Below are 27,857 nucleotides of genomic sequence, written 5' to 3'. Positions count from 1 at the left end.
GTCCAACCATCCTCTGTTCCTCTCTATGACTCTACCTATTGCCACGAAAGATTTTTTATTAATTTTGACATGGCAACACTGTAATATATAATCATATATTATTGTTTGAAATTTGGTTAGCAGAATACATCCGATTTACAAACTGATAGCTATCTAGCTACTCAACTTATAAATGCTAAACTCATTTTTGTCCAACGATGCAGAGCGTTAGCATTGGAGAAGGTGACGAAAATCATTAAATCAATTTTCTTGTTATTTTCATGGGTTTGAAAATATGTTGGGATTTCAAGCATAAACAGTAACTTCACTGCCGTGCGAAAATTTTAATAAATCACGAATGGATCATCTTGGATTTGGATATACTTTTACAATAAGGTATCTAGACAAAATACATGGTATATATTTATGGTCTGATCTTACATTTTGTTATGCTTTCTTTCAAATGGAACAGGGAAGTTTTCATAATGGTGAAGATGTGAGGTGTGCATTGATTATTGGTTCATTTCACACTAGGTCAGGTATGGTAATATTGACTTTGGAACGTGCACACGAGAACACTGACTGTATTTCGTTACACCGATTACTTTGGCAAAGGGCAACACATGGCGTGGCAAGACGAGGGTAACGGAAACGATATGGTAAAAATACAAGAGGTTCATGCATAGAGCTCTAGAAATCGGTTAGCAATTTCAGATGTCACGGTGCTCCAGTCACGGTCTAGAACAGTTGGGAACTCATTTCCATTATTGGTAGGCTTCAATCGTAGCCTTCCAGCAAGCCGTCAATGGCGTGTGCAGATTTATTCATGCGGTACTTATTGAAAATCAAGTCATTTGGAAATCAAAGATCCGAAAACCATTGTAAGCATATTGTAGGAGCTCCGATATATTGTTATAATTAGACGATCCGGTTGCCTTCGAAATCCTTATAATGAACGATCGAAGGACGGAATGAATTAAAGTTTGCTACGTCAACGTATCGAAGCACCATAAAATTTCATCCTCAGTTCAATAGATATTCTTGATCAGGTTTTTGCGTGTTAAAATGGCGCTTGTTGTGGCGACCACTATCGAATCGCTAACGACTAGTGACATCAACGTGGACACGATCGCTGCTGTAGCCATCCAAGTAGTAGGTAACCATTTCACCTTTGCCTTTGACATTCACCGTGCCCCGACAGGTCAGAGGATAACTTTTCGGTTGTAAAATTTGACGAACTTCTTGTGTAACCTATTTAGTTGGAAACTTCAAGCATAGCGTTAGGTTGCTTTTTCATAGCAAAGGTAATGCAACCTGTATTTTGTCGAGAACGCCCGTGGAATCCATGCGGCTGGCCACGTTGACAGCGTTACCCCAAATGTCGTATTGCGGTTTCCGAGCTCCAATAACACCAGCTACTACTGGGCCGATGTTAATTCCTTAAAAATCAAACAATACGTATGAACTACGGACGAAATAGGCAAAACCAAGTTCCGTTCTTTAGTAGACCCGAGGGGTCACCGACTCTTTTTCTCGAGGTTCACCCCTTGAGAAAAAGCGGTAAAAGGGGTAGAAATTTAGGAAATCACGGAAATTTAAGGAAATTACGGAAATAAAAATAAGTGTCCTTAAAATGTCTGATAAAGTGTTTTACATGATTATTTAGTTAATTTTAATAAATTCAGGTTTGCTACAGGTGAATTACTCGTGGACTGTTAGTAGTTTTGTATATTTTTTTACAAAACGCTAGTGCTTGTCCCCGTGCTAATCGGGGAACGTTTTAGTCGATTGAGTGCGGAGATGATCTTTATCGGTGCGGTGATTTTGGTGCTCGGTGATATCGGTGATCAGTGCCTTCCCCGATTATTAATGAATAGTGATCTAAATTGGCAGTTGCCCTGCGGCCTACAAGAACAAAATGTGACCCTAGTCACGGGATTCTCGTTGGCCTATCAGAACGCAAGGTCACTGGTAAGACTAACCCCCTATGGCTGAAGCGGTGCTATCGATGCAGCACCGATTATAGCACCGTTCTGCACCGAAAACAGAAATCCCCGTACCGCACTTCCCCGATTCATTTTTATCGGGGAAGCTTAGTGGTGTCCCCGATTAGAATGTGATCGGGACCGAGCCCTACAAAACGCCATTATTTGGAAGTATTCTTTTGTTGTGTAGCTATATGGCAACTCTGTAGTCGCTAGATAACAAATATAGCAGACGACGTAAAGACTTGAAAATGGCAATGATGATGAAATTGAATCAGACGTTTTCTGTCTTTTGAGGAAGAATGGACTAAATCTGGCGTCTCACATGGTCAATATCCTTAAACAACTAAGATATAACAACTAGGGATCAACCACGAGCCAATCGGGGCGATTTTTTGCCAATCAGGGTTCACATTTTGGGGCATCGGGGTAGGGCATTCAGGGCTCAATCGGGTTACATAATCAGCGATGGTATAACCTAATCGATTTCGACCCGATTTCCCCGACTACAACTCCGATTATACCTTATTCTGCCCGCCTACCCTGATTTTTTTACAATAAATGTAGCTTGACATTATAAATAAAATAAAATGAAATCATTTTCTTTAATTTGATTCCATTTTCTCTTGGTTTATCCGGTGGGTAATAGAAGAAATCGCGGAAAAATAGATAAATTACGGGAAAATAGGGAAATCGCGGAAATTTAGGGAAAAGTACCCGAATTGCGGAAATTTACGGTATTTTGGGAAAAACTAGAAATTAATTAGGAAACACGGAAAATTTCTCGAAATTCCCCCTGGAAAAGAGTCGGCGACCTCTCTAGTAGACCTACACAGAATTCAAACAAGGGCGTGTGCTTCAAGAGATGTAGGTCGCCAATATTTTATATATATCGATATGAATGAAAAGCGTATCGATTTTGGAATCTACAGTTTTATGAAACAATTCAAAGAAATATAAAACATAATTTATGTCAGGCAACATAACAAATCAAGGACCGCTCACTGATGTGAGTTCAATGAGTTTCTGTGCCGAAGGCGCTAGCTAGCAACTTCTTGCCGACGGGTGCGGACTCTAACGTCAGTTTGAAAGAATAGTGAGAGAATCGTGGCGCGGAAGACACCTTTAAATCGAAACGGTTACAAACTGCCAGCTGATGTCTTAGCTTTAGAATGCCCTCTCCCCCTCCCTCAACGAGCACCTTCCTGCTGTGGTCCAAGGGGACGGAAATAGGTGCGTGCGTTCTCCTTTATGTACACTATCATGATCATTTTATCATGACAATACTCCATTAAGCTAGTTTTGTTGTGATGACTCCGTCTGGAGCAGCTCTAAAAGACCTAGTCGTTCGCATTGTTGTTAAATTTAAAAAATGTTTCCGTCCACAGCGAAAAACGCCTATGATCCTTGTTTCCTCAAAACCGATAAGCTAAGTTACATTTTCCCTCGCACATTTCGATTCTGAAATGAAACTTTTCTTGAGCAATCAATTGCGCATTCATTAAACATAATTAGTGCAATAGAATTTTGGAATTTCTGCCGGAAAATTTGTAGGATAGTAGGCGAGGACAGCAACTAATCCTATCTCTCTCTGTGACTCTTGACATTGAGAACAAACTCATGGCCTCATTTTTAATTTGGATCTCTTGAAGGAAAATAGTAATTACCTATTCGAATTTTAAAATTGTTGAATGAATGTTCATTAACGTAGTCTAGTTGTTCTCGTAGGCGTAGAGCGTAATCAGCCATGGCGGTGACGTGGTTGAAATTTTTCATGTCACACGTTGCTTTTGTGAGACCTAGCAAAAGGAGTAAAAGGGAAGACGTACTGTCAGTGAACTTACATTTGCTAATTGTATTCATGTATATCTCTATCTATATGCACTAGCTGATAAATGACTGCTTCAGTACGGACTTGTTGGCAGTGTACTGTCAAATAAGGGAAAAAGAAAATAATAAGATCAATCTTTTTGAAAGTCGAATAAATAAATAAAAAAGATGACAAATCGAAAACGTTTTTGATCGTATTATTGCGTAGAATCACGAGTAACGAAACAAATTTCAATACTAATTTTTAAAAATAAACGTTTCTATCGCCAGTTTGTGAAAACGGCCACGAGGTAGCCTAATCTAGTTTATTCAGAAAAATCGACCTGACCCACCGAAACCGAAAACATTCGGTAAAACTTTTAATTAACCCCATTTCGATCATGCTGCAGGACTTGATTTTTACAATTTTTTTAAGACTGAACAATCATTTTGATGTATGTTCTGTATGACTTTACGGTTACTTAACATATTATTATTGAAGTGAATGTCAGTTCCTACCCGAGGCCGCCATGTAAGTCGAACCGGTTGATTTAATTTTCTCAATGTACTTAAATTGGTCCTCACTTAAAATCTCGTCAAAATCAGCAATGATCTCATTGAGCAGACGAAGGCATTCGACTCCCTCATTGTTTGATTCGAGTTCGACGTAAAACTCGGGGAAGTTAGGAATTGAAGCAAACATAATGCAGACGCTTTCGCATTGTTCGTGATACAGCTCCTACGGAACGTGAAACAAAGTTTGAATTCTTAAAAAGATTGAATGTTATTAGCAGGTTACAGTTACATACGTCAGTATGCTTGTCCATAGACATGAAATGCTCAGCGACATGAACTGGAAGGATGTTCGCAAGAAGTTTACGATTGTAGGCTTGTAAGTGCTCCATTTCTTCCTTTTCCTCTGCAAGTTAAATTTCTAGAGTTAAAGTTTATAATCGGAGACGCATTCCATTACCCATGTGAAACATACCTGTTGCCTGAAGCTTCCATAAGAAGTCCAACCGTGAAGTTGCTTCGATTTGCTGTCCATGTATGACGAAGGCGGACACGAAGGCAGCTAATATCAAAGCTGTCAAGATTCCCAAAGAAATACTCGAGTCTTGTGGCTCCCTTTTGACAAACAAGGAAATTTTGTGGTTAACTTCTGCATAATTAATGCCTACAGTCTAAACGAATGAGTACAAGAAGAAAAGAAGTGCAATAAACGTGGCGAGAAGCTAACCTATTCAACATCAGTATGACATCCTGAGATTTGAAAAGGACAGCGTGGCTTCCAAACACGAAGTAAAGATAGACCGAACTCATGATTGTCAGAAGGGCCAAACGGAGTAAGCTTGTCATTGGTTGGAACACCGAGCTTGATATCATTGCCAGCAATACACAAAGTGTGACGTACTGGTAGATATTGGCATCAAGTACGTGTTGAATCGTGAAATAACTGTTATTAGTTATTTAGCAACAAAACAATGTTAAGCGGTTCATTACCTGTGGAAAAGGGGAAGTGCACACTTCTACGGAAGTTCCGTTTTCGCCACGTATCATAGTCATATTGTTGGCAAGCAGTGACAAATCCTTGGGGATCTCACGAAAAAATGTCGATGAGCCATTTAGCACTACCAGTTGAAGCAAACAGGTCGGCATTTGTTCTTCCGTGAGCGGCAACTTGAGCCAAAATACGCACACAAAAATAGTTAGTTATGACGTAAGCGGCAAGCATATGATGCTCCCATTAAATTCTCAAATAGCATCGCAGCAAATTAAAATCTAATATGACATTTCCAGGCGCAGGCGTTCAATTTCCCTAAAATGATCCGTATATGTGACTACAGAGTTACAGTATAGTACAGGTTACAGAGGAATTAGGGGTTACTACAACACAGATCGAAACAGTCACGGGTGGATTCTTTTTCAAGTCCCGCTCTCCTGCCGTTTGCGAGCAATTGAAAATAGTTCATTTTTATACATCAATGCAGGAAGTGTCACTCATTGTGTTCAATTATCTCGGTTCAATTGCGAAGGCTTTTTTATCATGGGCCATAGATCTTTCCTAGGGCCTAGTATCCCCAGGCGACACTTTTTGATGTATTTTCACCCATTCGATGTTGTTAGAAGCTCCCCAAGATTTTCAAGGAAGTTCAGCTTTTTTACGAAAGCAAACGCAAGACCTTGATGCAGAGCGCTAAGTTTACCTTCCTAGTTTTTCTCCTGCGGCCCTGAATAATTCTTCCCATTAATCGTTCATTTGGGTGGAGAAGCAAAATAAATCGAAGTTTAATTAGCTACCTGACATATATTGCATCCCGACCTCTTTAAATGGACGGTAACAGCAAAATTGAACTGTATTACAAATCCTCGGTGTCGTATGATTTTATTTTGTAAAAAAAAAAAATATAAATATATTATTTAAAAAAATGTCTGGTAAAATCAACACAACGAACTTCTAAACGTCACTTAACACAGATATTCATGCTAGCCCAGCTACGAATTAAATGGAGAAAAACCAACAAAGCAATAAAATTGAAACAGCACTGCGAATAAGCTCTGGCGATGCTTATTGGCTCTGTAAATGCCCAAAGACGCTATTAAATCGCACAGCTCCCAGCCAAAAATCTGAGACAATTAATTGTACAAGTTTACAATGAATCGCATACTAGTATAATTAATGATATACTAGCCTGATTTTATCATACTAGCTTGTATTAAGTATGATCATAAAGTAACAACATGCAATTTAATACATGCTAATAAAACAGAAGCAATTAATTATGCTAGTTTTCAATAAATCACATACTATCAAAATTAATTATTTGTTACTTTACTAACTGGTAATAAAATGTGATATAAAAGTAATATTATGCAGTTTGATACAAGGCGGAGGCAATTATTGCTTAATGTATATATTATTAGAAGTCAATTATTATAAGTTATATTATAGTTTTCAATAGATCGTGTTTCACACCGATGAAACAAAAGTTAACATAGTGCATAGATGTGATTAGTGCGTAAAATTTTGGAAAATTATTATATGACTGTTAAAAAGGATATAATTCTTTCGGGGTTAGCAACCCAGGAATAATGGGAAAAAGCAAAATTTTTACATTTTCCCAAATTTTCGGGGGTGTTTATACCATTCATTATATTATCAAATAATATCCCAGAATTTTTTTGGACTTGTGAACGCCTGAACCGAATAAACGAGAATATACCCCGAATATTTTATGGACTTGGAAAGTTGGGAAGAACCAATTTTTCAGGGTATTTTTATTTTGTTTAGCCACTTCTATTCCAAGTATCCGCATAAATACGAAAGTTTAACTTTATAATGTCGATTTATCTGTTTCAAATTATTATGTTAATTCAATTAAGTTAAGTTATCATTATAAATTTCACAAAATCAATTTTTATGAATCGTTGATGTTCGAAAACCAAATTCTATCACGTAAAATCAAATGTTTCCAAATATTAAAAAAATCTCCAAAATTTTTCTATCACCTAACGCACTTAAATCGAATTTGAGTAGATATTTTTTTAAATCTACACATTGAGTACAATTCTTCCATGTCTTAATTTATTATTTTAAGTAGGCTAGTATACCACAAATGGAACACAATTCATTATTCTTTCTATCTAAAAATAATATTTAAGACTTAAGTATGATTCAATTCATAATTTATATCGTCCTGAAGTGTCCCAACATAAACATGTATTAAAACATGCATTTAATTGTGTCGGATTTTTGGCTGGGCTCATTTCTCTCCCTCAAAGCAACAGCAACAACAGCATTTTAGTGAAGGAATGGAATTTAGAAAATGATCTCAATCATTCGTGATTATCAAAGTCATTCTCAACTTAAAGTTCATTCTACAAATGCCCAAAATAACGATTAGATGCATTTAACTTTCATATTCTGTTAGCGATGTATTTTGCAAGTTACACTTATATAAAGCTTTTTCATAACTTGCCGCTGCTGCTTGAGAGTCGCCATTGTTCCATTTAATTCGTCTCGCTAAGACAAATCAAGTTTACATCATGAAAAATAATTTTAAAAAATCCCTGTTTGGTAAAGTTTAGTGGTAAAACTTCTCGTCACGTGACCGGTCTTACGTGCTATTAAAAGGAAGGGGCAAAATGGAAAATCCACAAGCCTTATACCCTGTTCTTGAATGTTTCCCTACTGTTTTCTCATTCCCTCTTTTGAGATTTCCCAACACAGCAGCCGCAACATCATCTCTTGAGCTTCACTTACTGGTATACGTTGCCTAGCTGTTTCATAGACGTGACCACTCCTGGCAAACTTTATGCTAAGAGTGTTGTACATTTTAGGAACCCGATACGCTCATGCCATCTAGTCACGATCAAGCTGAGATGTGCCCGAAAAATCTCTTCATGTAATGGTCACTTACCAGTGGAGCGCAAGCAACAGCATAAAGAATCAAAACAACCCATGCCGATAGGAGCTGAGTTAATCGACGACTAGCTGCGATTCGTCGAGAAAACACCATGAGTTCTTGCGGCAAACACTGCATTTGTAAAATACTGGTTAGTGCGCACAAGTACTTTTATAATTTTAGAGATTAGGAATGAATGAATGAATATCAAATGTAACTTGCACTGCATTTCTCCGCGACAGCGACGAGGACAATCAACAGTAATATGCCACCACATATTGCACTGGTGAAGAACATAACGTTTGATCTGAAAAGAAGGATCGTCAGTCGGTTAGGTAGATGACTGTAACCGAAAATTTAACTCTGACTTATTATATTACTGAGGAATGACGATACATTGAACAATCAATATCGAGAGCAATATGAAAGACGAGCAGATAAAATAGGCTTCCATCATTTTATCCCGTTCTTTGGCGTACTATTTTAGAGAGAGAAGAAAATTTAGTTTAGTGGATGGACATGACAGTCAATAAAGACATAAATTAAAAAATATATATACGTATATATACTATTTATAATATAGAACGTGTTTTTGTTTCCTTTCGTCAGATTGCACCATGTAATGTGAAATGGCCTGAGTTAATTTTCTTTTTTTGTTTCTCTCTTAGAAAAAGTATGACAAACACTTGCGGAAATCAGCGCCCTTTAAGTAGAGTAACATAATAACATGTCAGTTTCTGCCGCATTCTTCGGTGAGGAAAAGTTAATTGTTTTGTTCTAATTTCTTTGGTCCTTTTTTGCTTTAGTTTTTCTATAAGATCTAACGAGTTGCAAAAGTTTATTCCTTTGGTCAGCTGTCAGGAAAACCAACGACCGGTTATGTTATGTCTTCGAAAGGCAAATTGCAATGGATCGGTCTGCTGTGGTACATGACACAAGTCTCTTCGTTACAAACGAGAGCAGAAAAGTAAATGGGAAAGGTCGTAAATCGGAAGTCACGCGTCTCGTCGTGCAACTCTAGAAAGATGGCACCAGACTAATACATATATTCAGTAGTTTTCGACTATTTCAATTATTTTTCAAATCTTGTCACGACTCTTTGTCACGGTCCCTTCCTTTCTGCCCATTTTTAATACAAAATGCTAAATGTGGGGTACGCCTCATAATAATCACCTGGCAGGGGCTATTTCGGAAACAACTAAAGCCTCTAGCATATATATACGCACGTTTCGTGAACGACCAGAATCACGATGATGGCAGTCTGTTGTTCTTCACAGATCCTAAGTAAAAGCGTCTACTTTTCAACGAAAGATAAAACAGTGGGATGACGAACTATCCCACAATACCAGGCATCTCACAAAATAGGCAAAGCATGGTGAAAATTCTCACGTACGCAAGAATGCCGTCAGTATGGAAATACGCCAAAGGCGTTATACTTGTCTGAGAGCTTGCTTCTTCCAGAGCCCTTAGGACGATTGGCGGTGCTATTATAAAATTAAATTTTTTTTTCAGGGGAATGTTTTAACTAATGGTTAAAATCCGTTGGCACTGCATTTAGGGTAGCAAGAACGAAATCACAAGAAGGTTACACTTCGGCGAGGCCCGAAAAGAAAATTGTCAAAAAACGAAAATACCCTTTTTGCGCTCAATTCTAAGACTAATTTAGATGGTTTACCAGCACAGTTCTTGTCGGTCTGCTCAAATACAAAATCAAATTTTTCTGTCGAAGAACGTAAAGGCTTTCTCTTTGAAACAAGAAATTCGGGAAAAAATGGCCACACTGACGGATTACGTATATGATCCACTCTACGGATAGAACTAGCTCAGCAAAATATTGCTTGAGATAAATGCAGGATATTTGCTACAATTTTAAAATGCTACAGAGATCAATGAGCAAATTTTTAAACGTTTCGTATACTTCGTCTTGAAATTGCTAAATTTCTCGGATAAATTCGATACCTTAGCTTCATTTTCGGGCTTTCGGAAAGTAAGCAACCAACGACGACAATGTTCAGCTCGAAGTCGATCTATGCTTCTTGCGTCAATTGCACGGGCCAGGTAGTCGTTCACTTCTACTTCAGGATCTTTCATTTCCTGGTTGTCGCCAAAACCTAGCCTAAAAATTAATAAGGATTATCGGTAAAAGAGCTGAAAACGCTTAATTTTCTATCGTCGTTACAACACTATCCACAAGAGACCCTAGTCGAAAAAAAAGGTTTCTATACATTATTTTTGAGTTATTGGAGGGATGAGCAAATACGAATTGGTTGCGCGCCATATTTTTAGTTTTCGTTCTTTTTCAAGAAAAATCGAAATGCATGAGATCTTTATTTTTAAGGAAATACTCACAGTTTTGTTTCAGTTTAGAAAAAAAACAATGTCTTTCTTTATCGCGTCCAAATTTCTTGAAAGTTCTAGCTTAGCAAAAACTTACTTATTGTGGATATTCTGCTTTGTGTGTTCGGAATGGCCCATGACGCGCATTTCTTTCGACGTTGCTGTCGTACCGTTCATAGAGTTGTAGCTGCTGGTTTTTTTGGCGTGGTGCTGAAAGAAACGATCATGGAACCGAATCATTAACAATACAACATTTTGTATAGAGATTAAATACTCGCAATGAGTATTTTGTATGTAGCCTAACGACAAAAAGATTATTAAAAATCATTGTTCCAATAAAAATCTTTAAAAAATAGATTGTTTTATTAAAGGAGATGCACTATACTTTGAAATCTACTATTTGTTAAGAGAAAATTTATGATAAACAATGTAATTAAATGGCTTCACTGCTTCAGAGAACGACAGCCTCTTAAGTTTAATGTTCTCTGTCCAATACTGAATGGACGATACTGAAACGACAGCAAGTAGCTCAATCTATTCAGAGCTTGCCAATTTCTATTTCGAATCCCACGTAATAAAAACAATTTCATCTAGTAAAAAACAATCTAGAAAAAAATATGTGCTTTTACACGAATTAACCGATTTTTTTCTTTATGGTGGTGGATCTAGAAACCATGTTAATTGAATAAGACCACCAGTTAAGAAATAAAACCCATATTTCAAACAACCTGAACAGTTTCAGTTTAGCGCAATGTCAGATACGAAAAATTTTTATTGAATAAGGAATCAGCTGTTTGAGGCAGTTCCATTTTTGGCTTTAACCTTAATATCGGTTATTAGGAGAAGTTGTTTAAAGCGAAAAGGACAACTGCAAAGTACTTGATCTACCCAGATTATTAATAAGCCCACTTACGTCACGATATTTATCACTTGGAATGATAAGGAACGTCTCGATATTGTGGTCTCGAAGATATCCGTTCCTTTCTCCACCATGGCCAGGCTCAACGCGGTAGTCGCTTCCGAGATATTTTAATGTCTCCTTTGTAATATGTATCCTCCTTTAAATGCAAAGAAAGATTGAACAAGACGTCAAAGATGGAGATGCATATCGGCCGTGACAGTGCAGTTGCATTGCTAAGTCCCCAGGTAAAAAAGTACTACATTGCACTACAATAAAATTATAATGTAGCCAAGTAAACTATCATTTTACTATAGTGAACACTGTAAAATAAAAGTAACACTAAGTGGGCGTATTTTTTTCTTTGTTTCAATATCAGTATTACTAACACACACTACTGTTTCACTATCCCAGGTAAAAAAATACTATATTGTACTACAATAAAATGATAATGTAGCCAAGTAAACTATCATTTTACTGTAGTGAACGCAGTAAAATAAAAGTAACACTAAGGGTGCGTATTTTTTTCTTTGTTTCAAAATCAGTATTACTAACACACACTACTGTTTCACTAGTGACCACTACAAGTTTACTTGGACACACTTTGTTTTCAGTAGTGTTCACTGTATATTTACTGACACAAACTGCTGTTTTACTATAGTAATTGCTGTTTCACTACATTGGGCATTAATGCCACTATATTCTTACTGAGGCTCACATTGTTTTTACTGATTGCCACTGTACTTCTACTTTATATATTTTTATGCATGTATTTTTCGTGATATGCTTCACTCTCAATTTTTGGTTTCTACCTTTTTCCTAACTTTCTTCTGGTGACTTAAAGGTAAATTTTACTTCCCCCTTTAAATTTGTCATATTTTATTTGCTTTTATACAACTATTTCCACTTTGGCTTTTTTAATTGGTTATTGAACATTAACATTTTCTTTGTTATTTTGAAATATTTGGGTTAAATTAGCGATTAAAAATGAAAAAGATAGAAATTATAGTTTAAAATTAATATATAATTATTAAAAGTATGATTTAATTATTAACACATACTCAAATGTCTTAAATGTAAACATACTTTAGTTTTCAGTCAGAATTTTTTCTAAGTTCTTAACTGAATCCTCAATATAGTCAGGAAAATGTAGAAATAATATTATATCAAAATAGCTGAGTGGTTAAGGCGCTCCGTTGCGATAATTACTGATGTGCAGTTCCGCGTTCAATCCCCACCGAAGACTTTTCTATTTCTCCGTTTTAGTCAATGGTAGACTAGTCTACTATTATATTATATTCTAAATTCACTGAATTTCATTGTACATTTACGAGGGTTTCACTAGAAAATGACTGCTTCGGTACTGCTTGTTTTATTTTCTACAAGTTTTTTTGCTTCAAGTAATTCTATAGTATTTCTATGTTATTATTGTAAAAATACTTGTTCCAAAATCCTTTACTATTACTTGAGTTTTTTTATTGTATTTCTTAAGTAATTGCCAAGTAAATTTTCACCTGGGTCGTTCTTTTAACGATTCGTTTTGTTCTTTGTTCAATTTTTGAAAGTCATATTTTGATTTAGGTTCGTTACCCGTTTAGTTAACCTAAACTAGTAGAACTTTTTGAATTTCGTCAATCGTTTCTTGACATGAAAAAGCTGAACTGGAGATTACAGAAAATCTGCAAAAGGGCGTTGCCTACGAAAGGATTTATGTAAGCCAAAGCATTAGAAAACAAACGAAACCAGTGTATCGCAAAATCCTTACACTCCAAAACTTAACAAAACAGACTACCCGGAACCGCCCGGAACATCCAACTTTAGCGACACAATTTTCGTTGTCTTTGAAATTTGTGGAGATTAGTGCCAATTCCTTTTTGTTGTTGTATTCAATGATTTGTATGTATGTGTGCGATTAATTGAAAGATGATTTTCCATGTTTTTCAGATTGCGTCGTGAAAGGAATGTTTCATAGGAGTTGTTTGTGCTCCACTTTTATGCTCCTTCTTCATACTAAAGTAGGTTACTCTTGGATCAAATTCTTTTTATCGGTAAAACTTTCGTTGTTTTACAAGGCTATAATTAACATCAATGGGATCATTTGTCTTGCCAAAACTGATATTCATCTGCACCTTGTCTTAAGAGTTGATTTTTCTTTCATAAGGGGGTAATCACATAGCGGAGTAGTCTACTAAAGTCTTGCTACCGTAATTTTTGCATTTATAGCTTAATACTACTGCCAGAAAACTTGCAGTATGAAAAATCTTTCGTAAATCTGTCTGAATATATCCAGGAACGTTATGCTTTGAACGGGGAAAATTCCTAGAAAAACCCCTCCCAAAGATGCCGAAAACCCGAGGATTCTCCGGATCCTAAAACACCTAATCAGGGAGTCGGCCAACGTTGCCTTTTACTAGCGAATGATGGCCTTGTCATCCACTATAGGTACGTGAAAGGCATAAAACATAAAAGCATCACATTACAAAGGGTTAGGCTGTACACAAAAAATAATAACGCAACAACCTTAGGCGTTCTTATTGTTTTAAAATTGACCAGTAAGAGATATAAGTAACTCGTAATTTTTTTTTTTTCGTTTTGCTTTTAAAGAAAAGAAAATAGGAACAATACTAGGCTAGAATACGGAATAGTGAGCGCAATCAGCGCTGCGGCAGATGTACCGTTTCGCAGGAATACCGTTGCCGCCAGAAATGCGACAACAGCATCTGGTTTGACAAAGAGTTGAGATCCCAAAACAAAAGTCTGCAAATTTTTTTTTTGATAATCGAACCAATATTTGAAATATTTTTTCTTTTATTTATTCTCGACTGTTTAGTTTTTTTTCCCCTTTCTTATACTTTCAAAATGAATTTCAAGTGATGGATTACATCCAGTCTAAAAATGAAGGCTACTGAATCTTTTGCCCTTGTAATTTACCCTGTATGGCAATTGGGAATTAGTTGCGATCTGCATCTGCATGTCCCTGTTAACAGAATATGGAGGCTAGCTGAAATCAATACCGAATAATTAGAAGCCAGTAGTAGCCTAGTAGCTATACCAGAATTGGCATGCAAAATGCAAAAAAAAACTGCTCTTCCAGAAAACGTGGGGAAGCTATGGAATACGGTATATACACGCTACGAAGTAACTTACAAGAAAATGTTTCAATATGAAATATTTCTGGTAGACTACAGTTGACGCCTTGCATAATCCCTCCTGAATTCTCATTACTACTATTTTTGCTTGCTAAGGTATCATTCATTTATTAATTTTTAAACTACAATAAGCGACTATTAAGGTACGCAACTTAAACAAAAATGAAATTATATAAAAACTAGGCAATACAACCCAAATTGAAATTAAACATGCTCACCCGGGTATTCCCCCACTTTCCATATTATTTGCGAGAGTGACATCGTTAGACCATACATCAAACTGCCATTTTCGAAGTCCAAGTACACCACAGTGCACCCTATTTTAAAACATTAGACAAAATTAGTTTTACAGAATAGCAGTAGCTTTCTGTGACACATTGGTACCTGCCAGTGTGGATGCCGACTCTCATGTTAACGTTGACGCCAGTTACCTCTCGCACAAGTCTAGAAATGATTATGGTCGTTGTCATTTGAAAAATCATGCCAGATTGAGATGTAATTTCCATTTTTCAAATAAAATGTTTGTAAATTTAAAAATCTTACGCAATTGCGTCTATCATGTCAAGTCCCATTTCAACACAGCAATGGGCATGATCAGGTCGCGGCTCCGGCAATCCGGACACGCAATAATAACAGTCGCCCAACAATTTTATGCGTAAGCAATGGTGTTCAGCAGCGAGCCTATCAAACCTGAGATATAAAAAGGGTTACTAGTTCCAATCCTTGGTTGTAAACGGAGTGATTTTCCTGTTGGAAAACCAAGGGTCAACATTCAAAACTTTGCATGAAGACAAGAGATTCATAGAGTTTCGAATCACAACTAACTCGATCCACCGCCAGATTTATCATTACTTGACCTTGCCCGTTTTGTGCTTAAGGCTCAACATTTTTTATTCCAATTCCAAAAGGATTCTTCGACGACGTAACGAATTGTAATAAAGCTACCAAAGAAAATAGCTTACGGCAAAAAGTAGGTTTACAGAAAGTGCTAATTAAGTATAACGGAAATGGACTAGTGTTAATTGACTTTTACTCTTATTTGCCATTGGTTATCTTTGTCAAGAGAAAGTCTATGCTGTAGCACAAAAAACTGGAAGTTTTACTATTACCCTATTGGTGTAATTTTTAATTGACAGGTAACAGTTTTTTGTGGTATTAATAGTCTTAACTAGATCTTGGACACAAAAATTACCTCGCAAATAGTTCATTGAGCAGGCGAACCAACTCTTCGGCCGTGCATTGGTCAGAAAGACTGGTGAAACCACAGATATCGGCAAACAGAATGCTTTTTAAAGAAGAAAAAAAAATAGACATCCGCAAAGCATTAGATATATAAAGCTACTATATATAGATATATTTGTTTTGTTCACAGGACAAGGTGAAGAACTGCACATCTCCGGCGGAACGAAATGATTTTACCTGACGTTTTCATGCCTTTGAATATAAATTTTGTGAAACATGGTATCTTTTGGTTTTCCTGCGATATCCGCTTTCATCTCCATAGCAACGTGCCTTGGAAGAACAGAAAGTAGCAGTCTCTCCTACAACAGAAAAAGAGAAAATTTCACTCGACATCAAATGATAACTTAGATTGCTCTTGGTTTTTTATGAAGAACTTTTCAAAAGAAACATTTTTGATATTTCGAGCTACATTTTAAATATACGACTGTAAAGAAAATGATGTGATATGAATCCTTACGAGTCATCTAACTTCGTTAACGACTAAAATATGCTATGGTTTACCGGTACCAAATTTCTGGTCACATAGGCGAGTATAGGGTTTTTAATGGTTCCTAAAAAGTATGCTACTCAGCACAAGCAAAATATTAGACACTAACGTTGACACAAAAATATTCTGTTCCCAATTCAAACTTTAACTGCATAGTTTCAGCAATGGAATAAGGCTGCGAAACATTGTCATGTATTGCAGCACCTGACTCGTGAGCCAGTCCAGGATTCAGATTGACGAATATACGCAATCCGACTGAAATTGGGGTTAGTCCAACCACCATCATTAAGATTAATGATTTTGAAACTGTCACGTTTGCCGTTGAGTTTATCCTTGGCTTAATTACGAATCATGAATTGGCCAGTTTCACTGCCATTTCCAGGGAAAACTCTTATTGGCCTCGCTTGGGAATCGAAACAGACATAATAATCGAACATTTACTTTAAGATCGAAGTGGAAGCCCCGTTATGTCTACGATCATGTTTGCATGATTTGGTACCCGCATTCAAATATTAGTAGTAGGCTAACCGAGTAATTTCTTTTTCACATATGATATTTTTACGATATAGAGGTACTACGTTTAAAGTCGATACGACAAGTGTTTTAGAATAAGCCCCCAATATAAGCGATAAATTACCTGTTGTTGGTTTTCGCGTTGAATATTAATTCGAGCCTCTATGCATTGTCGAGTTTCTATAAAAGCTTGCCGTTGCGCAACTTCGCATGGGTAGTGGGTGAAAATTCCGGCAACATTGGTGCATAGGAACAAAATACCGTTGGCCGCAATCTAGGAAAGTTATTGTATTATGCCATTTAGTAATGAAGCTGTATTGAAATAGGTCTACTGAATGCAATTATGCAACAAGCACTATGAACTCTGCCTTGCATGTGCAATATAGCGTAACGTACATATTCTAGTTCTCGTATGGCCCTTTGCATGTAATTGCGAACGGAATGCAGAGAAAGAGGCACAATCAATACATATATCTTAGGGTAAAATAGGGTTAAAAAAAGGGGGGAGGGAATTAGAAACCAGCACAAGAATAGCATACTTTGTCCCAGCACTATAGTACCAAAGGTAAACGAATAATCTTTTTGATTGCCAGAAACCGTTGTTGCCAGAGTGATTGAGCGAAGCCAAACAACGATTTATTGTTTGGCAATCGTCTAACCATAGGTAAAGGCTACAATTTGTCCGAGAAAAAGACCTTGACGAAGGACTCTTGGTCTACTTTTTCATTTCCTTTACTGGCCTAACATTGAAGGCCGAAATATATTTGACCTCACGATGAAAATAATAATAATAATAATAATAATAATAATAATAATAATAATAATAATAATAATAATAATAATAATAATAATAATAATAATAATAATAATAATAATAATAATAATAATGTTATTATGGTCTTTATTCATAATTCACGGACGGTAGTTTTCCGATCAAGGATTTTAGATTAGGAATCCATACAATTTTCTGCCAACTATTTACTTCAGCACCTAGTACAGTTGCTAAAATAATATACGATACGTGCTATTGAGAAAAAAGTGAAATTTATGACCACAGTAGCCTAGTGTCTGAGCAAAAGCGAGGTTTGTTTTGGAAATGAGTCAAATAGAAAAACAAAAAGAATAAGTATGCAGAATAATGGATGAAAAAGGCATTTGATTCGTAATATCCGAATAGAACGAATTAGGAATAATGAACCAAACTTCGAATGAAATATCGAATTTCAGAATGTGGGGGTTCCGCCATCATTTTATAGAGGACAACGGCAGACTAATTATTCGAAGAATAAGGAATAATAATCAAGATTGTTTAATCTTATTAAAAATTGTTGTCCAAAAAGTTTCATTCAGCAGAACATTGCTTGTGATAAAATGTGAAAGGCTTGATGGAAAGTTTGCTTTTAAAATCTTTAAATCGTCACCTTGTGTGTGGTGTACGATGCGTTTTGACAATACTTATAATTTGATACCGCTTGTTTTACTTTATTCCGTACATGAAAGACAAGACATGGTGTGCAAGTCAGTCAGCATTAAGTGCAATGGCACAGGTGCAAAATAATATGTGAAGTTCAATTTTACACCATTAATCCCAAATAAAAAAAAATTTAAGGATTTGCCAAACAAGATAATCAAAATGACACGAGAAGGTGAATCCCGTGAGAGGTAGAAATGAATGTGTTAAATGTTGCTCACCTGTTTCCAAATATTTTCGTCTTGATAATTAAGACTTAGAGCACAGGCTAGTTGGGTCACTCCGAGGAGGCAGCCACAGATTGATGATTCGCGAACGTGAAGAGGCAGGAAGGTATAAGTTATGTATATGAAAAAAACCGTAGACCAAGCTCCTGCCACGGCCGATTTTCGTGTCTCATCTACCGCAAGCACAAGTTCAGTGCCAACAAATGATGCCAGTATGATGTAAGAGAATACGATCAGATAGACTTCATTGAGGAAGGAGCGAGTAACCAGCAGCTCAAGACCAATGTACAGAATAGCAAACAAGCCTATGATTACGCTTTGAAGAAGGCCTTGCGTTCCACCTATGGCATAATTGAGCGCTGTGAAAACTAGGGCCGTAGCAATTAACAGAGCCAATAAGCTTGTTAAGTTGGTTTGGTTCATCCGCAGAAAATATCGCTGATACAAGACTTCGACGTGAACGTCTTTAAAGCGATGAGATCGAAAGACGCGCTTTAGAAGATGGCAGACGTTCCACCAGCAGCGCCTTTCATCTAACACGACAAAATCGTGGGTGATAATGGCTGCCGTCTGTGCCTCGTACTCCTCCTAGTATTTTAAGCAATTTTCAATCGAATATTATTTGATACGCATGTACGCATTCAATCATTTGACGATTGCAAAGGGTACGATGACAACAAAAATGAAAATTCATTACCTTTACGAACAGGTTACGTTATAGTGTAGGTTACACTTGTAAATAACCCACGAATAAATAAACTCAAAAATAAAAAGTTCTAGTTTTTTTTTCACCTTACTGTTTCACTTAACATTGTGATAAAGAGAAGAAAACATGCTGTTCTGTCTAAGTCTCAAAATACTGGATAACTTGCCTGTTGGTGCTTTGTCCGGTTAGCGGATGACGCTCCATGAAGGCCTGATTTGTGGTAGTGCTCAATCACCTCCCAGTTAGACTTTTTTGGAGTTTGTCCAGATGACGGACCCGTTCCCGATGGAGTAGTAGGGTCGTTCACAGAAGACATTGAAAATCCCAAGCTAATAACACTCGAGGTCACTGTAGCACCACCACCATTTGCTCCCACAGCTCTAATTGATCCTTGCCCGGCTGTTGACGTTTTGTGATGACGTAGGCTCGAAGTACGCCCTCCAACTTCATTCTCCTATTTTACAAAATATCAAAGGAATTGTAAATACAAGTGAAATTTTATAAAAAATTACAACTGTCGTTGATAATGTACGTATGTAATACGCAATCTTACTGAAAATACTCATCGTCGTGTAGTATAAAAACACGTTAACTACCGGTAAGTAAATAAATAATCCAAGAAATTTCTAGCTTTAGAATTCAATTAATTAAGCGCAATGATCTTATTTAAATCTAAAAACTACTATGCTGCGTATACAGAAGCAAGCGACCAATGAAAGCTTGAAAGAATATACCATTATCGAAATCAGTTTTGGAACATCAGCAGAAGAAAACCTATATGCTTCAAAGAAGGGTTAAAATAAGTTCAGTTCCCCAAACTGAGAATGGATAGGCTTATACAGTAGTTTGCAACGGTTATACTCAAAACTTTTCGCCCATCTCGCTCGAACGAGGTACAATTTAGGTTAAGTATGGGCTTTTTAAGCAAAATAAATAAAATTTGATTTTGATAGAAATTTTTCAGCCTTTGATCATCACTTGGGATGGCAGTTGTACCCCGAAAGGGAAGCTTTTCGGTGGCAAGCCTAAGTCCTTCGATCCAGAAACGGCTACGGCCAGAACTTGACCCACCCATTGATTTGAGCTTTCGATCCAATTAATAAAACGACACGTCGACTCACCCACTCTTGCAAATTGACACGATTTCCACATTTAAGCACAATACACTCCATGTACGTCACGTTGGCTAGCAATCTTTCATTTCGTCCCATCTTTTGTCCTATATATGACACTATGTCATATTGCATTAAGCGAATCGGTGATACCAGTTGCAGGGATTGTTCAGTATTGATTTATTGTATAGCCAAAGGGAATTTACTACATATATTACTTGATTTAAGGTGGGCTTACTTAACATTATATGCCAAATAATGGTTTGTTAAGTAATTATTACGGATTGTCTTGGGATTAGTCACTCTCTAAGAAGAGATATCTAGAAAAAGCAGACTATTTTATTGTCAATTTTTATGTAGGCATTTTTCTAAAGCTATTGGCTTCGAGAAACGGTATCTAGAAAACGACAAAAAAAATGTCGCATCATTTAGCGGGCGGCCGGGCGCATTCCTGGCCACATTACCAGGCAATTGATTCACTTCAATTTCGCTTCAATTTTGTAATCCTCTCTCAAGGTTGAAACAAAAACTACGTTTTTTAAATTAATTGACTTAACAAATATTTTGTACCGGGGCACAAACATTTTTCATTTTTTATGTATTAAATATATATTTATATAAGTTAAATATAATATATGTGTATTTTATAAATATTAATCAGTTTTATATAAAATGTGTTAACCATCAATGTTATTCTTTGTGTTTCTTTTTTCTTTTCTTTTTTTTATTATTTTTTTCAAAAACAAATGAAGCTAATTTTTACAGCTTTTCTCGGAAGCTGCTTCACCGAGACACATTGAAAGTATCGAGCCATTTGTCCGACATTGCCCGACAAAGTTCTGGCCTGAAATACATTTGAGATGGTAACGAATTCTTTTTCGGCTACATCATTGTCCCGAAAATGCACCACACATTATCCTTGTGCGCCAATGCTTCACAAGTATGACTGCCTTACATCTGTTTAACTTTCTTTTTTCAGTGATAAAAAAAATGTAACAGATGGAAAACGACTCTCCACTCCGATTTTGATGTGTAGTGTTTCAATGTGTTTTGATGCAACTTTTTTCTTTTCTTTTCTTTTCGAATTTTAAATGGTATTTCAGATCGACCGTGTTTTCTCAAGCCTTCGACTGCAGGGTCTGGTAAGCTGAGGGTAAGAGTTCGCCGAGTTCGCTGCTCGGCATAGAAATGTTTTTGGAAAAGGTTTTTTATACAAAACTCAACCACTTTTTGAAGCTATACAAGTTTGAATAAGAATTACTGGGTCATGATTTACAAGTAGGGGAGAGTGGGGGCAATTAATACACATTTTGGTTTTTTGTATTTCTTGAAAAAAAACTTAACAATTTAATATAAAAATTATATAGAATTGTAGCCTATTATCTCAGCTACTAAACGATATTTTTTTAATGAGAAAAGATTAATTTTAATAGTAGTAAATTGTAAAAAACTGAGGTCGCTTCGAGTGTTTCAATTGCCATGGTAGCAGGGCAATTGAAACGGTGTGTCGACGCAATTGCAACGTGGGTTTTTCCATAAGGAAGCTTCTTCATACCCACATAAAATGAAAATCACGATATCTCAGCAGCCACAACTGCTAGTGTGATCAAATTTTACCATTAGGTACAATGCGATTTACAGATTTTTAAAATATGCTTAAAGTAGATCGTAATTTAGTTTAAAATATTTAAATAATTAAATAAAAAAAAAACCATTAAGCAACATGCTTTTTTTAATAAATCCCAAACAGCGAATACAAGTATTATAGTTGTGTTAACATGATGATTTACATTTGTTTAAATGAATTACGTCAAATACTTGCAAAAAAAATGCAACCACTCGCAGACAGGGAATATAAACAAAGTGTTTCAATTGCCTTGCAATAGGGTCATCGTTACATTTAATTATTTAAAATTATTTAAGAATGCAGGGAAAAATTTAATGACATTAAATTGTAGAAAAATGAATTGCAAATCATCAGAAACTAATTTTATTACTAAAACGTAGCGTTTTAGGGGTTAAAACAAAAAAATTGAAAACGCAAATTTAACAGACGGAGAACAAAAAACAGTTTTTTCGAGATATCTTAAAAAGTTTTGAATACAAAAACTCGTAAATTTTTCTAAACTTGTAAACCCCCTCATTCTATTAACCCTAATTTTTTCAAGAAAATTTCTCTTATACGGCGAGAGAAACAATTTTTGTTTCAATTGCCCTGTGTCTCAATTGCCCCCACTCTCCTCTACTTACGTATTTTCGCTAATTTAATTACTCAGGAAAAGGTAAACACGGTAAATATTTTTTTTTTGTTTAATTTTGATATGTTATCTATCGACTGAAGATCGGCCCTGAGTCAATAGGGGCGCTTTTTTGCCAATCGGAGTTAGCATTTCGGGGCACCGGGTGGGGCTTTCGGTGTTCGGATTTGAAATTTTTTTGCCCCGAACTCAATCGGGTTTCTATTGGGGTCCGTAATCGGTTATGCAACCCAGACTGTAACGAATTCATTGATGAAAGGACATAATTGATCGGGTTTTTTTCCCCGATTACAACCCCGACTGTGCCTAATTCTACCCGCCTACACCAATTCCGCCCCGAAACCGTAATAGCCACCATCTTTTCAAATGGCGTCGTGGTTTTCGAGGCAACCCCTTATTTTTGCCCCACCCCGTTCTGGTTGTCGAAGTGGGCCCCGATTGTACTCCAAATGGCTTTTTTCGTGGTGGGGATCCCGATTAGAGCCAATCGGGGTCGATCCCTAGAAGTAAAGGAGAGTTGTCCCTGTATTCCCTGAGGATAGGTCGGGTCGGGTTAAAAAAATGTGAACTATAATTTTCATACGTACTATCCGAAGGCTGAAAACCGGGGGTTTATTTAAATGTATGGCTTTCCTCGTTGCTGATTAGTCAGTAGGTATTACTACAAAAATCATTTCCGGTTTAGCGTGTGGATAAGTAATTTTAAATTTAGTTTTGTCTTGAGTTGAAGTGCTTATCTGTAACTCTCCAATTAGCACGAACAAAAACATCTTTTATTATAATCGTTAAATGAGCAGAAAAGTGGGATTTTAAAATACCATATGTAGTATTATGCTACATTACCTTATACAGTTGTCTAGGCCCTATTCACTATTCGAAACAAACAATGCGAATCACATCGTCAAATTTCCGAAACAAAACGAAACGCCACATCTTGTTTGCTTGTGATTGACATTGAAGTATGGACAGCGCACGCAAAAGATACAGGGAAATTCGATTTTAGAGGACACCTCGTGCCATACCACTTCGGCAAATGAAAAAGAATTAAATATTTAAGAAACGGAAAGTGGATACCTTATAAAAGAAACTTTTTACTAAATTAATTAAAAATTCTTCGAGCATCGGATTTACGGGAAATTCTACTTTAACTAGAAACCGGCGAGAGATTCTAAATTTAAGAGAAGCAGGCCCCCAAAAGGCAGCGAGAGAAAAATGAAATTTTTTCAGTCAGTTTAGCTATTGTAAAAAATTTCAAAGCATTTTGGAAATTAAAGACTAGTCAAACATGAAAGACCTAGGGCCTAATAATCAGAAATCAAAACGTATACGGTACAGCGTTTGAGGAGAAAAACTTGCGTTTGGTTTAATTGATTTTTCGACGAATATACTAGGTTTCCTTCTCGAGTTAAATATCCGCAGTATCAATGCTTAAGAAAAAAGAAAGTAACTTACCACATCTTGCAAAGAATTTGGTTTCATGCGGTTTTTAAAGCTGAAACGTTGTTGGCGGTCACGCCGCGAATCACTGTTGCTTCTATGCATTTTTCCAGTTCACTTCAAGATGCCTTTTTGACGGAATTCTTTTGAGTTAACAAGCGAGACTCGTCAGGATGCCGAAGTTTTTGCTAGTATCTACGTAGGAAAGAGAAAAAGCTTCGCAGGGAATTGGGATAGACAATCAACGTATTTTTATCCAGTGTAGTACCTTCAGAACGGAATATATTTATTGTCTTCCTTGGTTCTGTAACAGAAATATAAAAAAGTACACATATAAATGATTATTTAAAATAATGCTATTCGCTGAATGAAAGCAAAAATCTTTTAACCTACGAATATATTATTAGGGGAGAGTGGGGCTAGTTGGCAGGAGGGCAAGTTTGCAATTCCTAATTTAGAAGAATTGTGTGAAAGAGGTTTTATTGAAATAATTCATAGTCAAAGATGTTTATTGTGCGCACATTTGTGCAAAGTTTTATAAATTTATCCCAAATAGTTTAGGAAATAGAAAATAACGAAATTTTTTGCGTCAAATCCACAATAGTTGCGTGCTTGGTATTCATCAATTTTATCTTTTCTTGGTATGCATATAATTTTTAAAAAATATTAGTTTTATAGAAAATTGTGTCCTCTATTGAACTGTAACAATGGATTTGTTTTAATCAATTATAAAGGAGTAATAAAAATTTGTATTTGAATAAACCCCGGGTTGGGGCAAGTTGATACATTGCAAGATGGGGCATGTCGGCATAGGCATTATACATGCATATGTATAGTACATGGCCTGTCCAAATGTCAGGGAATTGTAAGTCGAATTTTTGCTAGATATGACTTATGGTGAACAGTGGTATGCATTAGAGGCCAAAATTTGGCACATTTTAGGTGTTTCACTTTATACGATGTTCACCTGTGAAATGTTTGCCTGAATTATGTACATTATTTTTTATTTTTTGCATTTAAGGCTATTTAATCTTTATGTAAGTTATCACAACTTATTTCTGAGTTTCCCACTCTAAAATAACTATGGGATTTTTGTTTATTGTAATTTTATTCTAGTTTGTTTACAACATCAACATTTCACTGAAATCCGTATTTTAAATACATGGGGCCAACTTACCCCACTACCACTGCCAACTTACCCCGTTAGTGGGGCATGTAGGCAATTTTTTTTAGCTTTTTGAACGTTGATTTCGATATAAATTCTTCAACGTAGATCAAATTAAAAAATAGCACGAGAAAGCTGGTTATCTGAGCTTTCTTTTACAATTTTTTGGGTGTCAAAATATGAAAAATTAAAGAAACCAGAGAAGAAATTTAAAAAATTGTACCAACTAGCCCCACCCTCCCCTAATGGGGAAAAATACAAAATAAAAATACTAATGCAAACTTGTTGGACTATCGGAATGCTTTCAATCGGCACTCAGTGTCGACGATTTCCACCTCATCATGTAGAATTGCAAAATGTCTTTTTTTATGGTCTGTCTCGAATAAGCAGTATTGTGTTTTAGTGGTTGATACCATCAATACAATTGCGCTTCTCCATCGTCAAGGAGGAGAGGAATGTTCACGTACAAAAGAAAGATATATATACGTAGGTCTACATCAGTTAACATGCACCAAATGCCATGGATCAATAATGCTTGTCATTCACCAGCCATATTGAAATGTTCCTAAATGTGATAAATCATTTGAGAAATGTAAACTGTATATAAACAAAACCGAAAAGAATATGCTGGGAGTTATGATTCTACATGAAATGCTAGCTTCACATATAGGAGGCTACAACAATAATTTTTTTTTCAGGTGTAAACAAGCCTTACCTAACTCATGGTGAATTAAGGGGAATTATTTGTATTCCGTGGGGATCGAACTCAACTTCTGATTGTTTATGAGGCATAAACCACAAACAATGCATTAGAAATTCCAGTCGGTGTTTTTTAGAGCTCTTTAGTGAAGTATAGGCTACCAAATTCAGGAATCCATGACTGATTTTCAAATCAAAAAGTGATTCTTTTGTGATAAAAAATCTGGATTTTCTTGCCAAAACTATGTAATTCTTGTTATAAAACGTAACATTGTTTTTAAATTTGTGTGAAAAAAGATCTTTTTACAGGTGTGCAAGATATTTTCAAGCTTTACAACCTCCAATAAATTAATACTACCACCAGCAGACAAATAAATAAATAAAAATATCCCTATTTCTTGTCACAAAAATATTTCTTTCAAGGACGATGGAAAAATTATAATTCTTCCTTCGAGAGACAATAATCGGTATGACCATTGACTCTGCCATTGCCACCTGGGATTAACATTTAAGAAATAAGAACCACAATGGGAAATTTGTAATGTTTAGACTACTTATAATTGAATTTATGAATGGAAAACTAATGCGAGTTAATGCCAAATAACCAGCAAATGTTTATGACATTTATTTATATATTGAATATGGTTTTTGGAAGAAAATTTACTGTCAACTTCAGAAGGTTGGCTTAGATTTATCTTAAAACTCACGTTTTTGATTATATTTTGGCCCAAGATCCACAAATTTGAATTAAAGTTCACAGATTGGCTTCAGATCCAAACAGTTTCTTGGTCGGGTGTAGGCTACGGGTTTTGAATCAGGTGCCAACCCCCGGCAAGTAGATAGCTTATGTTCGCTGCGGGGGGTTGGCAACTATTGCAATAGTCAACGCAAATAGTTGCCCACAACCACCCTAGAGTTTCAGACATCAACAAAAAATTGTTGAATTTCGTGCACCTCAGTTCGACTCATCACTTGACCAAAGGAAACTTTTTGAGTTTCGATCGATTGATCTCAGTAGGTCCATATATCATTCAGACCCCCTTCTATTTTGATTGGGCTTTTCAAGTCCGTTTTTAAAACATCCACTTTTGAATGACTTTCCTGTTCATAGGTAGCAACTTCAAATGTGCATAGTTTGGTTGCCGGTAAGTTTATAGTTATAGGGGAAATATCCGTACTACGGTTTCGTCTTCAGCTTACTATAAACAAGACCGATCTTTCAAATATATGTTCGAAGAACATTTTTCGGCTCAAACATCGAGCGCTTGGTCCGGAAACATTTTGACTCCTATATAAGCGAAGCTGTATAAATCTTAAGCCGAAATCCGTAACTTTGTGAAATTCGCGCATATCTGCAATCGCAAGCAAAATATTTGCTTTTGAATTTGAAACCGAATCTTGTTACACACCTTCATTTAAACTATATATTTTATTCACAGATATTGTTTTACTACTTATTACGAACTCACGTTACTTTTGCACCGATTGAACTGAATGCCACTTTAATAAAAAACATTTCCTTTGACTTCTCAACGAGAACAGATTTGTCCAACTTGACACATTTAATGAGACCAACAGTCATTGTTTGCTAGAACAAAGCATTTTAGATTTTTTTGTGTGCAATATTAAATCACAACAAAAAAAAAAGGTCCATGTAATAAGAAATTGGTCACCAAGGTGTTGTCATCAACCTTGCTAGTCATGGTTTAAAAAATGTGGTTGAATGTCGGTATCGATTTTATTCTGGAACATTCGTCTTAAGGTAAGGGCCAGAGGCTGGACATATATTTTTAACCATTTTTGCTCGTCCTTAGTTCACCATAGTTCAATTACAATTAGTACTTGTTAACAGGGTATTAAAAATGTCCCCAAGTAAAATTTTTGCGAATTTTAAAATATAAATATACATAGCAACATACATCAACTGATGTCAACCAAGCTAAACCTACAAGTTATCTTTCCTTTTTCTTTAGTTAG

General features: G+C 36.1%; 1 protein-coding gene and 1 long non-coding RNA gene across 5 annotated transcripts; one reads left to right on the top strand and one right to left on the bottom strand.

Annotated features, from left to right (window-relative positions):
• Positions 1 to 81: 81 nt before the first annotated feature.
• LOC116923526 (adenylate cyclase type 6) lies at positions 82 to 24,322 on the bottom strand. Of its 3 annotated transcripts, none has more exons than XM_032930018.2 (24): positions 24,285 to 24,322; positions 24,032 to 24,232; positions 19,376 to 19,663; positions 18,498 to 19,091; positions 16,930 to 17,079; positions 15,983 to 16,104; positions 15,756 to 15,848; positions 15,107 to 15,253; positions 14,948 to 15,007; positions 14,782 to 14,880; positions 11,430 to 11,574; positions 10,614 to 10,726; positions 10,139 to 10,295; positions 8,560 to 8,657; positions 8,402 to 8,486; positions 8,195 to 8,311; positions 5,277 to 5,453; positions 5,014 to 5,186; positions 4,762 to 4,901; positions 4,583 to 4,692; positions 4,293 to 4,512; positions 3,632 to 3,763; positions 1,294 to 1,418; positions 82 to 1,230 (listed from the first exon to the last, which is right to left on the bottom strand). In XM_032930018.2, the coding sequence occupies exons 2-24, from the start codon at positions 24,119 to 24,121 to the stop codon at positions 1,078 to 1,080; spliced, it is 3,588 nt and encodes a 1,195-aa protein (XP_032785909.1). In that variant the 5' UTR covers positions 24,122 to 24,232; positions 24,285 to 24,322; the 3' UTR covers positions 82 to 1,077. The 3 variants fall into 3 exon arrangements, with proteins under 3 accessions (XP_032785909.1, XP_045026454.1, XP_032785910.1); XM_045170519.1 differs by having other exon boundaries at positions 24,032 to 24,211; XM_032930019.2 differs by lacking the exon at positions 16,930 to 17,079.
• Positions 11,531 to 16,074, top strand: LOC116923597. Of its 2 annotated transcripts, XR_006643980.1 has the most exons (4): positions 11,531 to 11,662; positions 13,359 to 13,429; positions 13,705 to 13,856; positions 15,936 to 16,074. It is a non-coding gene; the product is annotated as an uncharacterized LOC116923597 (long non-coding RNA). The 2 variants fall into 2 exon arrangements; XR_004394582.2 differs by lacking the exon at positions 11,531 to 11,662 and having other exon boundaries at positions 12,499 to 13,429.
• Positions 24,323 to 27,857: the final 3,535 nt, after the last annotated feature.

Source organism: Daphnia magna, linkage group LG3 (assembly GCF_020631705.1).
Source record: "Daphnia magna isolate NIES linkage group LG3, ASM2063170v1.1, whole genome shotgun sequence".
NCBI lineage: Eukaryota > Metazoa > Arthropoda > Branchiopoda > Diplostraca > Daphniidae > Daphnia > Daphnia magna.
This window is presented reverse-complemented; position numbering and strand designations above follow the sequence as displayed.

Coding starts and splice junctions, on each gene's coding strand:
- LOC116923526 (XM_032930018.2), bottom strand. CDS start 24,121: ATGCATAGAAGCAACAGTGATTCGCGGCGTGACCGCCAACAACGTTTC. Junction 19,664..24,031: donor CAAATTCTTTGCAAGATGTG/GTAAGTTACTTT, acceptor TTTGTAAAATAG/GAGAATGAAGTTGGAGGGCG. Junction 4,513..4,582: donor CTATGGACAAGCATACTGAC/GTATGTAACTGT, acceptor CACGTTCCGTAG/GAGCTGTATCACGAACAATG.